This window comes from Elephas maximus, chromosome 7, assembly GCF_024166365.1.
Source record: "Elephas maximus indicus isolate mEleMax1 chromosome 7, mEleMax1 primary haplotype, whole genome shotgun sequence".
NCBI lineage: Eukaryota > Metazoa > Chordata > Mammalia > Proboscidea > Elephantidae > Elephas > Elephas maximus.
Window position 1 is genome coordinate 44,941,316 of NC_064825.1, and position 14,610 is coordinate 44,955,925.

At 42.5% G+C, this 14,610-nt stretch overlaps 1 protein-coding gene across 2 annotated transcripts in view; it reads left to right on the plus strand.

Annotated features, from left to right (window-relative positions):
* PAK1 (p21 (RAC1) activated kinase 1) overlaps positions 1–14,329 on the plus strand; it is a 361,730-nt gene extending 347,401 nt beyond the window's left edge. Inside the window, exons 14-15 of one of the 2 annotated variants that reach the window (XM_049889734.1) lie at positions 11,421–11,558; positions 14,174–14,329. In XM_049889734.1, coding sequence (XP_049745691.1) covers positions 11,421–11,558; positions 14,174–14,260 — 225 coding nt within the window. In that variant the 3' untranslated portion in view covers positions 14,261–14,329. The remainder of the gene's footprint in view (positions 1–11,420; positions 11,559–14,173) is intronic. The other variant, XM_049889731.1, reaches the window with a different exon arrangement.
* Positions 14,330–14,610: the final 281 nt, after the last annotated feature.

Sequence of the window (14,610 nt, forward strand, 5' to 3'; positions counted from 1 at the left end):
AATCAAGCCTTTGAGGGCTGGACGGCTGGGAAAGAGAAGGACCTGAACTTGGGCCACTCCCTGGGGGCCCGGTGGTTTGGGAAGGATGAACATGATTCTGGGAATCTCTTCGAGGCCATCCTGTTACAGGCCCCTCACCTGGCAAGGGCAGGAGGACTCTGCTATCACGAAGTACAGCAGGGCTGGCAGCTGCAGGGGAGGCAACAGGAGCAGAGAGGCAGTGGGCAGCTCACCTGGTAATAGTGGAAGACGGAATCAGCCACGGGGTCCTTCCCTGGCACTGTGATGGTCCACAGCTTCTTCATAAAGAACACCTGGTAGGTGAGCGAGGGCACGATTCCTGTGGCATAGGGCAGTTGATCACAGGGAGGTCCCAGCACAGAGAGGTGCCCACGCCCTTCCTAGCCCAGCACCAGCCCAGAGAAGGCCTGGCCTCGGTTCCCACCCAGGTAGACCTCACGCTATGGCCCTGAGCAAGCACCTACCCTGCCCCGGGCCTCAGATGACCCCAGGGCCCTGACCTCATGTTACCATCCTTGACTGGCCATGCTTTCTTTATCAAGTCCATCAGGTGTTGGACAAAGTCGAAGAAGAAGTCATTCTCAGGAATGCTGATGACCTAGGGACATGTCTGTTCTCATCCATCCATTTTAGTTTAACAAATAGTGTGTTTTCCAGTGTTCCCACCCAAGGTCTTCCTGGTGGCCCCTTCTCCAGAAAGACACTTAATCCCAGCCGGAAAGGGTTTCCCTGTATCAGCCCCACCCTCCTCCCATCTGTGCCTGTTGAGTGTCTCCATTCAGTCATTCAGCAAATGTCTACTGAACACTGCCCTAGCACAGGGACATGGCAGAGAGCGAGACCCAGCCCCTTCCTTGAAGCTGATGTTCTCGCAACCATGTCCGACTCCTCCCACAAGCTCTGGGCTATCCTGGGTCCAGGATCTCATCGGGGTCACCTCTGAGCCCCCAGTGCCTGGCACAAGGACAGGCGTGAGGTGAGGAGACAGACGTGGGTGGACAAGGAATTGTCAGAGACAAACAGGAGGGAGCATCTAATTCTGAGATGGTCAGGGAAGCCTTCTCATGGGGAGGGACTTTACAGCTGGGCTTTAAGACTTCTGTGTGCAGAGACGTGGAGGGAGGGCCATGTGGGATGGTGGCAGAGGCATGAGCTTCGGAGGCAGACCCACCTGCATCTGAGTCCCTGCTGTGTGACCTTTGATAAGTTACTTAACCTCTCTGAACCCTACCTAGTTTTGTGATGTATTAAATGGGGTTAATCACTCCTCCTTTCAAGGATTAGTTAAGGGTTAATTGGCTGCAGGCATGGGGGCTGACGGTCCAGTCAGAACAAAGTCTGGAAAGCACATGTGTGTGGGAGCAGGGTGAGGAGCCTGGTGTGACCAGAACATAGAGTGCCCATGCACATGGCTCCAAACAGGGTCTGAAGACATGCTGTGCAATGCCTCAGAGGAGAGAGATTTCAGGGCAGCTGCTCCAAGTAAAGGGAGCCACTGTAGATACGTAAGAAGGAGATTCGCACAGTTAGGTGCTGTATAAAAAGCATGTCTCTCTGTCTCTTTCTCCTTCTCTCTCCCTCTCTCTCTTTATTTCTCCCTCTCTCTCTCTTTCTCTCAGCCCTCCTCCTGCTGTCCCGTAAGCTCCTCACAATGGACATTACCTACCTTGTCTGCAATTTTGACAAAGAGGCTGAACCCCTCGGAGGTCTTGAGGTGTAGCCGGGTGGCAAAGTTCTGGCAGAAGTCCTTGGCCTTGGTGCTGGACTCCACCTCGAAGGCCTGAGAGGGATGGTGCTTGCTTGGTGCCAAAAGGCCTTCTCCTGGGCCTCTCATGCTTCCTGGCTGCGCCTCCCACCTGACCAAGCGCCCTGACCCATGCAAGACACTCCCTCTGAGGGGCTTCCCCATGGTCCAGCACTGGGCACAGCGTTTTAAGCAGACAGACAGGAAAAAGCAACTCATGGCTGGGTCTTTCTCCCAAACAACACAAGTAGGACTTGGCCTTGGCCTCCTTGGGTCTGGGCTGTACAAACTGGAATGATGGCAGAGGCAAGGGGCACACACGAGAACAGGGTGATTGGAAGGAGGGTGCCTTGAGGAAGAGAAACAGCAGAATTCCAAAAAGGAAGAGGAGAAGTGGAAGAGGAGAAACAGCAGCTCAGACCGGGGTGGAGAGGGATTTGAGAGCCTGGTGAAATTCAGATGGAAGGAGGAGGGAGAAGTGGAGGGACAGAAAAGGACTTTAGGAAATTTTTCTGTCTTTGTAAGTGGAATCGTATTGTGACATTTCTGAGTATCTCTGGCCCCTAGGGAAAACCTGGTGGCACAGTGGTTAAGAGCTACAGCTGGTAACTAAAACATCAGCAGTTCAAATCCACCAAGTGTTCCTTTGAAACTGTATGGGGCAGTTCTACTCTGTCCTATAGGTTCGTTATGAATCTGAATTCAACAGCAATGGGTTTGGTTATTTTGGTCCTGGTCCCTAGACCAGTGAACTGCTTTTTCAAACTAAGTTTAGATGCTGGACTCATGAGCATCTGAATGAGATGCTGTGCTGAGCTGGGGTGGGGGTAGAGATACACAAGAGAGCCTGAGTATGTGGGCACAAAGACAAACAGGATCCTTTGGCAGAGGGTGCCAGGGTGAGAGGCCTACAATCATGTTAGGTGGGGAGGCAGAGATGGGTCTGGGCCTCTGCCTGCAGGAAAGTGGGCTCAGGGATATAGGGAGGCTCTGTGCCTGGGAACAGAACTGGGAATGGGGAGGGGGTGGCACCAGTGTAGAGCTCAGCTCAGAGGGAGAAAGGACTTTTCTTCACCACGAAGCCTCTTAAGGGAGGGAGGGAGAGATAACTTTCACAACAAAGCTGCCCAAAGAAGCAGGGTGTTGGACCAGGCACCCCAGGGCACCCTTTGACCTGGAAGTCTTTGGCCTTTTAGCTGGGCCCTGACTCCACTGAGGTGACAAATGTAGGAGTGGAAAGGGAGTGGTATCAGGGCTGCCCCTGTGTCAGCCAAGGGAGCCCAGCCCATCAGCAGCGCCCACAAACTGAGGAGCCAGCGGGCCTTTTACTTATTCGTTTATTCAGTAAATATTGGCATCTACTGTGTTGGATTCTGGGATAGAGTCTTGAATAAGACTCAGTACTTGCATTTGTGAATCTCAGATCTAGTTAGCACTCCTAGGGAAGTTTAGTAACTCTCCCGAGTATTGGTAACATGGGCTTTAAATCCCAAGCCCTTTTGACCAAAGCATCTTTGTCCAATATTTGGGTGCTTTCTACTGGGGTGAGTCAGAATTGATGTGATGGCAGCGGGCTACTTGGATGTTTTTAGAGGTGTGAGAATTGTGCCTCCTCACAAAGCAACCTATTTTATTTCTAATCTTTCTAATTTTAGAAAGTATTTTTTTTTTTATGTTGTAATGAGCTCTAGTTTTTTTCTATCTTTAACCTAGCGATCTTAGTTCTGCCTTTTGAGGCCTCACAGAACATGTCTGCTTTGTTTTCTCCAGGAGAAATTCTTTAGAGTTTTAAAGTTAGTGATCTGTCCCCCAGGTTCTGCTTTTCTCCAGGCTAAAGAACCCTAGACTCTTCCACAGCTGACTGAGATGCAGGTTCACTCCGTGCACGTGCTTAGCCTTCGAAACCCAAAGCAGTGTCTCAGTGTACCCTGATTGTTCCTTCTCACCCTTTATCTGTACTTCTGTAGTTACCTCGTGGGAGATGAGCTATGGGTTGTCATGGAATACTTGGCTGGAGGCTCTCTGACAGATGTAGTGACAGAAACCTGCATGGATGAAGGCCAGATTGCAGCTGTCTGCCGTGAGGTAAGGCCAAGGACCAAGCAGCCTCAGACAGGAAGTGGCCTCCATATCCATGTCCCCTGAAATTCCCACACCTAATGGGATCTTAGCCTGGGCAGTGTGGAGGTGGGAGAAATTAGTGACTCTTCCATCTTCTCTTTTTATACCTGTGTTTCATAGTTTCTGTCATCATGATATTTTTCTTTAATGATAACTTTATTCTGATTATAAAATTTATACCCACTGAAGAAAAATTAGTTAAGTACTAAAAGCATTATAAAAGTATCATTCATAATTTCAACCTTTAAAGGTAACTGCTATATACATACATATACATTTTTTTTTTTGTAAACATTTTATTGTGTTTTTGGTGAAAGCTTACGTAGCAAATTAGGTTCCCATTTAACAATTTTTGTACAAATTGTTCAGTGGCATTGGTTATTAGTTTTTACAATGTGTCAGCATTCTCATTAGTTCTGTTGTTTGTTCTGTTTCCATTGATCTAGCTTCCCTGCCCCTCCTTGCCTTTTCATCATTGCTTTTGGGTAAATGTTGATCATTTGGTCTCATGTGGTTGATTTTTTAAGGGAACACATTCCTCACAGGTGATAGTGTTTATTTTATAAGCCAATCTATGATTTGGCTGAAAGGAGACCTCTGGGAAAGGCTTCAGTTCCAAGTTCCAAGGGTGTCTTAGGGTAAAAGTCTCAGGTTTCCTCTAGTCTCTTCAGTCCAGTAAGTCTGGTCTTTTTTAGGAATTTGAGTTTTGTTCTACATTTTTCTCCCATTCTATTTGAGGACTTCCGTAGTGCCCCTGGTCAGAACAATTGATAGGAGTGGTAGCCGGGCACCAACTAGTTCTCCTGGTCTCAGGTTAGGAGAGGCTGTGGTTCATGTGGTCTTTTAGTGCTGTGGACTAGTTTCTTCTTTGAGTCTTTGGTTTCCTTCATTCTTTTTTGCTCCAGACAGGAAGAAACCAATAGTTGTATCTTAGATGCCCTTCCGTAAGCTTTTAAGGCCCCAGATGCTACTCACCAAACTAGGTAGAACATTATCTTTATGAACTATGTTATGCCATTTGACTGAGTTGTCCTATGAGGCTATGGTCCCAAGCCCTTGAACTCAGTAAACCAATCCCACGGGGTGTTTGGATATGTCTAGAAAATCTCCATAGCTGTGCCCTCCATGTGATTTATTATATATATGAATATGTATGTAGCACACCCAAACAATGTATATACTTATGCCTACAAATATACCTATATATGCATGTGAATGTACTCATATATACCTTCCTTTATACATAAAGCATACATATATATCTCTGTAACCACACACATATTTTTTGGTTATTACTGGTGTCACAAAATTGTATAATATTTACCGCAATTGTCTTTTATTCTTGTGTACCTCTCAGTGTCTTTATATACCTTGGTCAAGTTGTGCTGACTTCTCCCATATTGTGTATTGCTTTTCTCAAAACCAGAAATTACTGGTGTCTACTATCTAGCAAGTGGTTCCCCTCCCTCCCCTCCCATCCCTGGTAAACATCAAAAGACATTGCTTTCTGTGTGTGTACCTATTCTTGACTTTTTATAATAATAAGACCATACAATCCTTTTGTGACTGAGTTATTTCACTCAGCATAATATCCTCCAGATTCAACCATGTTATATGTTTCACGGACTCACCATTATTCTTTATAGTTGCTGGATATATATTTTTTAATCATTTTTATTCTGCGCTCCTGTTTTATTTCGGTGTTACGAAGAAAATAATCAAGAGTAAGAAGATAGTGACATAGGAGGTACTTATTTTTACGCAAACAGTGCATGCTTTCTACACCTGTTTGCCAACTGTGCCTCCCCTGTATTTTCATATGTTCAGCTATGCTAATTTTTTTACATGTTGCTGTAAAAAAATTAGCATAGCGAACTTAGGAAAATACCTTTTGGGGGGATGTTGGCAAACAAATGTGGAAGGTGCATTAAAGTACAGTACTATTTTAGACAGGTTAGTCACCATAGATTTGAGTGAAGATATGAATGATGTGAAAAAGCAAGCTGAGCAAAAATCTAGGGTAAAATATTTCCAAGCAAAAGAAATAGAAAACAAACTTAAAATACTATCCTCATTTCTCCTCATGGCTGTTTAATATCTAAGGTCTGTAATATGCTGATGTGTGTAAGAGAAAGAAAAAAGAAAAAGAAAAAAAACTCCACAAGGGCTCCATGAGAAGCAGTGTCCTCAGTAGACAGCCAGGTTTTCATTACAGCAAGAAGATGAAGGGAATATTCAGAACAGTTGAGGATACTGGATGTTTGCTGATGAGAGACTAGGATTTCCCAATGACCCAATAACTGAAAAGAGTAGACATTTAGATGAGGTTCAGAATTTTGTGAGGATAAGTATAATAGAGGGGGTGGGGCTTGAGGATGTAAGATCTAGAGGCATACAGATGAAATTATGTAGTTGTATATTTAATGTTAGGAGAAAATAAGACCCCGTGAAATAAATACGGTCCTAGAAAGTATGGTCACCTTTGCATTAAGAACCTTGGGATGTAGAGAGCACACAAGTAAGTTAATGGAATTAACAAAGGACTGGCATTTTTAGGAGACCTGACTTCTTTTCTTTGCCCTACCAGTAATAAAGTGTTTCTCAGCCTTTTTTAATTATTGCCCCTCTAAGAAGTCTTATTAGACATTCTTTTCCTAATTAGTCTCTCCACATGAAGTTTGTTCTAAATTTAACTGTTGATAGTTCTTAGAAAGTAAAGTATTAAGACCACTGACATAGAATTTTCCTATTGGTTTGCATCTTTCGTGTTTTTCAATTGGTAGACGTTTCTAACCATTGGATTTAGTTGAAAACCTGAGATTATATCATCCGATCCCCATATTTTACACATAGGAAATCAGTAGCCTAGAGAGAGTAAGTGATTTGTCTAGAATGATATGGTTAGTCAGGTAGTGATAGAACAAGGCATTTTAATTGTATCATTTTGTCTCCTTGTTACTCATTCTGCCTGCTAAATATAGGTGTTTTCCAAGGTTCTTTTCTTTATCCTCTTCTGTTTTTTGTCAGTTTCAACCATTCTGATAACTTAAAAGAAAAACCTCTTCCCAAATGACTTGTAAATGTTTATCTCAAGTTCAGACCTCTGTACAGAACTTAAGATATGTTCAGTTGCCTACTGGACATTTGTCTGTCAGTGTTCTATAAAGCCAAAAACCAAACCCGTTGCCATCGAGTCAATTCCGATTCATAGCGACCCTATGGTATGTCAAATTCAACATATCCGGAACAGTCCAAAATATCTCCTTACCAAAACAAGGTTATCTCTCTAACATAACTGCTTCTAATAATATCACTTCCATATGACTCTTATTTTTGTTTTCCTCTAGTTCTCTTTACAAAATCCTTTCCAGTCTTCTTCAGTAATTTTTCTTGGACCTCAGGTTTTTTTTTTTTTAATCAAGGACTTAATGTTCTCTAAAACACCAAAGTAAATACATTGGAGGGACTTCATCACTTAAACAAAACCATTATAATGGGAAGACAACAACAGGGAGCATTGTGAAAATGCTGAGTCAGGAGACCTGGTTCTAGACTTAGCTCTGCCACTTGTTTGGGGCAAGTCCTTTAACTCATTGGGGCCTCACTTTCTCTTAGAAAGAGGAGGTTAGATTAGTTGATTTTCTATAATTCTCCTGTATTGTATGTCTTTTCTTTCTCCCTCTGCCCACACCACTTCAATAGTGCCTGCAGGCCCTGGAGTTTCTACATTCGAACCAGGTCATTCACAGAGACAAGAGAGACAACATCCTGTTGGGAATGGATGGCTCTGTCAAGCTAAGTGAGTAGGAGTCTTAGGAGTGATAGTACTTCTTTTTCCTGTGGGATCCTGTCCCCTGTGGGGTGGAAATTATATAATCGTAGCTATAAGACTCATCAGTGGGTCTTTATTTCCTGGGATATGCAGATTCTTTATACTCCTCTGTCATAGAATGTCATTTCAGTTCTTCATACTTTCAGCCAAAAATAATTTGCTGAATGCCTGGTATGTGCTGGTTCCTGTGATGAGCATTGAGGGTACATGTTGTCTGCCATTGAGTTCTCAGCCTAGGATAAAGAGACATGTAATAGATAATACAAAAAAAGAGTTTAGTGTACGTACTTTCTGTCATTCAATCATTATTCAGTAAACTTTCATTCAATGTCTATTATATACCAGACCCCCTGGGAATACAAAGATGATTACAAAGACATAGTTCTTGCTATCAAAGACCTCATAACTTAAACATATAATTGTAATATAATGTAAATGAGCTGTAGGCAGAACAGTTTTTCGAAGGTCTAAGAACCAGTAGGCCAGACAAACAGGCTGCGTCACAGGTGGATAAGCAGCTTGTGAAAGGACTCCTAGCAGCCTCTGGCCATGAGGTACAGGTTGCGGAACTGATAAAGTAAGGCCTTGCCTATCGTAGGTGATTAGGATTTAAGCCAGGGACTCATGCCTAGGGAATAAGGCAAGGACCTCGTTACCAGATTCTGAGACATGAGAAAGACTTCCAAGAACAAAACAGAATTGGACCAAGTGATCAAGGCCAAAATGGGCAGCTTGGACTTTGATGCCTAGTCCTTCTAGTTTGAGGAGAGGTCGGAGGACAGATGTTGTTTCTTATATTCCTCCCGCTACTCTTTAGGGTTGGACAAGGGACAAGCTAGGAGCTGGACTGGTAGATGGAAGTCAAGTGATTCCAGCTTTGAAGAGATCAGGGATTGCAGTGGCTGGGGGCCGGGCAGAGCTTGACACCAAGGGGTAGGCACAGAGCTAACACTTACTAAGGAGTATGCTAATGTAAATCCTTTCCTTCTCCTATTTTCCTTTTCTAGCTGATTTTGGATTCTCTGCCCAGATCACCCCAGAGCAGAGCAAACGGAGCACCATGGTGGGAACCCCATACTGGATGGCACCATGGGTTGTGACACAAAAGGCCTATGGGCCCAAGGTTGACTTCTGGTCCTTGGGCATCATGGCCATTGAAATGATTAAAGGCGAGCCCCCATGCCTCACTAAAAACCCTCTGAGAGTGAGTGTTACTGATCCTATTTCAAGATGTCTAGGTTGCTGTCTCTGGTCCCAGAAAATAGTACTCAGGTGGGTTCACTATGAGTTTCTAGATAAAACTAGGTACAAGTACTATGAGAAAAATGCAAAGTAAAGGGGTTAAGAGAGTAATGGGAGAGGGGAGAGGTATGCTATTTTATATGGGTACAGAGGGAAGTCCTCTCTTTTAGGTTATTTGAGCAAAAACTAGAACTAGAAAAGGAGCAAGCCATGAGATTAATCTGGGGTAAGAGCTTTCCAGGTATGAAGAATACAAAGAACTTGATTTGGGAACATGTTTCCTATGTTCTGGGGAACACCAAAGAGACCACTGTCCCTGAAGTGAGTAAGGAATAAGGAGAGTGGTAGACCAGTCAGAGAACTAGCAGGGCTTCAGATCAAGTAAGACTTGTGAGGACGTGGCTTTTATTCGGCCAGAGATGGGAAGCCACTGGAGGGTTTCGAGCTGAGAAGTAATGTGATTTATTTTTAAACAGATCACTTAGGCTGCTTTTATGGAGAAAGACTGTTGCAATAGTTCAGGTAAGAGTGGTAGCTTAGACTAGACTGGTAGGAGTAAAAGTGAGAAGTGGTTGGACACAGGAAATATCTTGAAAGTACAAGTGACACAATGAAATAGTATTAGAAAGAGAGGAATCAACAATGATTACAAGATTTTGGGACTGAATTACTGAAAAAATTGATTTGCCATTTACTGACATGTGGCAGAGCAGGTTAGATGTGGTAATAAGGGTCTCGTTTTTGAACGTATTGATTTGAAAAGTTTATTAGACATCCAAGTGGAAATGCTGAGTTTGGGCAAATGCATCTGGAGTTCAAGGGAAAGGAGTCAGGACTATAAATACAAATTTATTAATAGAGAGTATGTAGTTGTTATTTAAAATCAGAACTAGATGAGATCACTCAACTAGGGAATGAGTGCAGTTTAAGAAGAAAAGAAATTTGAGTGCTGGGGTACCTCCAGTGTTTACAGGTTGGAGAGATGAAGAGCTAGCAAAGTAAACGGAGAAGGAGTGGCCTTCCTAGTAGATGAGAACTGAGAGAAGTGTGTCCTGGAGGCCAAGTGAACAAAGTATTTCAAGAAGGAGGGTTGATTGTTGTGCTAAATGTAACCCATAGATTGAGTAAGATCAGACTGAGAAATCAACCTTGGATCTGCCAGTGTTGCTTATGTGGAGGTTATTGATGACCTTGGTAATCAGTATCAGTAGAATGATGGGGATGAAAGCCTAACTAGAATAAATTCACAAAAGTGGGAGAACAGAAAGTGGGATGGCAGAGAGAGAGAGAGTTTTGGTGATAAGAAGAACAGAAATGGAACACTATCTTGAAGTGGATATGGACTCAAAGGAGGGTTTTATTAAAAAGATGATGTTATCACAGCATGTTTGTGTTCTGATGATTCAGTGGAAGGGGGTACAAGAGAGAAGTGTCAACTGCAGGAATGAGGTCCTGGAGTAGATGAGAGAGGTTGGATCAAATTCAGGATTGCCTAACACTAAATTCTGTGTTATTAACTGTTAACATACATGACCTCCATAACTAGTAGTGAATGGCACTTAACCTTTTACCAGGAAATCTTAATGATCTGGACAAGGTATGGAAACTAACAAGTTTAATCTTTAAGAACTTTTGTCCTTGACTGAAAGCCTACAGGTAGACAAGACTCTGGCTTCCTATCTGTGTCACAACCAACCATCTTTGCTGCACTTTGCCAGAGAAACAGACCCCCTTGCGTTATTACACAGTCAGAATTTGCAGTGACTGTTAGTGGTGGTAAACCTCACTCTGAGGCCTCTGGTCCATCCAGTGCTGTGACCCTGAAACAGCTGCCCCGTCCAGGAGTAAAGCCTGTCTGGTTAGCTTGGGGCCCTAGGCAAGAGTCTAGGAACTTAAGAAGTTGTACTTTGGCTGATCTGGGGCTCAGGCTTCTGTCTCTCTCTGCCTCACCTTTTTCCCCTGGCCATTAAAAGAAAATAATTGCATTTAAGAAATAGTTTTTGGATCTCTCTCTTCCTCTTAGTCCTTCCTGCTGCTGTCCATCTTTAGACCTGTCTTAGTTATCTAGTGCTGCTATCACAGAAATAGCACAAATGGGTGGCTTTAATGAAAAGAAATTTATTTTCTCACAGTTTAGAGTGCCGGCTCTAAGGGAAGGTGTTTTCTCTGTGGGCTCTGGAGGAAGGTCCTTGTCTCTTTGAGCTCCTGCTCCTGGGTGATCTTCCTTTGGTTGTCTTCCCCCGTCTCTGCTTCTCTTGCTTGCTTGTTTAATCCTCTTTTATATCTTAAAAGAGATTGATTTAAGACACATCCTACACCAGTCCTGTATCATTAGTATAACAAAGAAAACCCATCCCCAAATAGGATTATAACCACAAATTTAGGGGTTAGGATTTAGAACACATATTTTTGCAGGACACAATTCAATCCATAACAGCCATTCTTCATTTTTATTGCCAGGCCTTGTACCTCATTGCCACCAATGGGACCCCAGAGCTTCAGAACCCAGAGAAGCTGTCAGCTATCTTCCGGGACTTTCTGAACCGCTGTCTTGAAATGGTTGTGGAGAAGAGAGGTTCAGCAAAAGAGCTACTACAGGTAACTGTCCCTATGCAGAGAAGCACTTGCCTGAGAAATCACTCCACCAGACCTTTTTTCCTTCATTTCTATCTGTAAGGTACTGGTTATTATAGAAGAAGCCTTGTCTGTTACCACACCCTGAACTCACCCTATATTCCCAGTTCTCTCACCTTCCTCATCCCTGTACCTTTGCTCACCTTCTTTCCTTAGCCTCTTCCTCAACCTATGAAAACTCTGTACACTGTCCTAGGCTCAGCCTAAAGTCTACTTTCTGAGCACCTACTGAACTTTGCACTCTCTTTAGCACTTCTTTTGTTCTGCCTGAAGTAGTCTGACAGAGTTTGAGTCCTGATGAAAAGAAGCTCTCTGACACACAAATCTTAACACAAGCTACATTTTTAGCAAAGCATATCAGAGGATGTAAATTTAGAGGACAGTTAGTGAGTGCGGCTTTTCACGTCTCCCTAGTTTCTTCATCAGAGACTCTCTGAGGTAATAGCAATGATATTCTACTTGCTTGAAGTGAGATTCTCCAAATTGTAGGGAAGCCCTGAGTGGGGGGATTTACCAAGCCTCTTATGTTCTCACCTTCTTAGTTCTGAAATTAAAGCATAATTACTTTATATGGTTGCAAAAACTGCCTTTAGCAGGTCACATCATTTGTATCTAACACTTAAGTTTCAGCTACAATTTCTTACTACATTACTAGTGTCATTGTACTGCATTGTCCCCTGGTGATTTAATAATAAGTATCAGATGCAGCTTTATGACCGTGATTGGTCTGTAGTCACGAACAGTGGATCTACCCCTGTATCATGTGGCCGGGGGGACTGAGCAAGGCAGGCCGGGTCAGGACCTACCACACTATCCTGCATTAAAGTTAGTTATGAACATCTTTGTGTTTCTCACTAGGTTATTAAAAAAAAAAAAAAAAAAAAAAAGGCTATAACCTGTACCTTATTAATCTTGGGCCTCCTCTTGCACCTAGCTAGGTCCTGACTAGGGCTAGAAGAGGTAATCAGAAAATACTTGCTAAACTGGGTAGAATTGCTTAAAGTGTTTGCCTTCAGCAGAATGTCATGCTTTGGACCGTCATTGTAATCGGAGTTACTGATTACAGAGCTCTGACCTATGAGATAAAAGGTCTGGATTCTGTCAAGTAATCAGTTAGTTTCTAGGATCTGTTGGGACTAAAAACGCCTTATAACAGACAGTACAATATAAGATCACATAAGGTGTGTTCTGGAAACGCTAGGCATTGAGAAATGTGCAAATACTGTGCCAAGCCTGTGATTGGTGAAGATATCATTCTTAATTAGGTACTGAAGTATAGTCATTCAAGATTAGTGCCCTCTAGAGTTTTATTCCTGACATAACATTATAATAATAAAAAAAAATTATATTGAATGTACCACATTCTAAGCACTAAGTACTTTACATATTTTTGCTCTATTCTGCACAACAGTCATGTGAATTAAAGGTTCTGTTATTCCCATTTTTACAGATGAGGAAACCAAGGTTTCTGGAGTTTAGTAACCTTCTCATGATTGCATAGGCAATAAGTGGTGGAGCCAGGATTTTAATCCATGTCTGTTTGGCTCTTACTGTGTGAGGTCTTGGCCACTGCGGTTACAGGCTTAAAGAGTCAAAACTGGGGGGTCTTAGGGTTTATCTAGTCTACTTTGTTCACTGTACAGAGAAGGAAACTGAGGCCTCCCAGTTGAGTGTTGGATCATGCTGCTTTCTTAACTCGGAGGGGGAACTGTAGAAACATGTGATCTGAGAAAATTAGCTCTTTAACTTGTTACTGTACATGGTAAATATTCAAAACCATGACTTTCAGAGCCATAAATCATGAAGGTTTCATATCTGTTTTTCCTGAGAGAACATATATATGGACAGAAATATACAAGATAATATATTAGAATTAATATCTTCAGGATTTAGTCAAGATCTTTTATTCCTTTTATAGTAATAGTAACTTCTTGTTCTCAGTAGTCATTATATACTATCACTGTCCAAAGAGAACTTGAAACAACTTCTATGAAAGTGTAGGCGTGTGTGTGTGTACCATATATATATATAATATGATAAATAAAAGAAAATTATAAACCTCTGACCAAGGGATGGAAGAAGAATGAAATATGCTAATCATTTGAGTTAAATGGTTATGCTTAAACATCAAATTCAGTTCTGAGTGTCCTCGTAACTGGGTCAGAAAAGAAAATGTAGTAATTCCTGTATGTTTTATCAGATGGAAGAAACAACCCACATCCTCAAGAGACAAAACTTTTTCGTTACTAAATTTAAGAAAAACTTTCAGATTAAATGCTTTTTTCAACTGTACAGGAAGTTACTATATATCAAGTTTTGGGGGATCTTTTTTAGCCACATATTTGGAATCCACAGATTATAATAACCCATACTATTTAGTAAAGTTGAGAATTATTCCCAGTGGTTATGAAGGCCTGAGTAGGTTTGATACCTTTTAAAGGTGTCCTTCAATTTGGGCATGATCTGAAGCTCTCTAGGCAGCACCTCGTATAAACGTGGATGCCCGTAATGTCTTGTAATGGTTGCTGAGGAAGAATGGGAAATGGTTACATGTCTTTTGCTCTTTTTCTCTTTACTAGCATCAGTTTCTGAAGATTGCCAAGCCCCTCTCCAGCCTCACTCCACTGATTGCTGCAGCAAAGGAGGCAACCAAGAACAATCATTAAACCCATGCACACCCCGGCCCTCTTGTGCCAAGCCTTCTGTGAAATAAATGCTCATTTCAGAAATTCCAACCCCAGTGCCCTCTCCTCCTTGCCTTGATCCTCCCATTTTCTGGTCTAGAGCTCTCAAGAATTTGATCTTTGGAAACCATGGGCCCAGCATTGAAGAGAACTGCACTGGGATGACCAATCAGATGATGGCCATTTCTGAATAAGGAATTTCCTTCCAATTTGTGGAGGTGAGGATGGTTTATGATCAAGGGTTTATACGAATAAACTTGGACTCTTATTTCTACATAGCAGAACCCCCCACCACAATCAGATCTTGACTATGTAAATTTAAGGGTTGATAA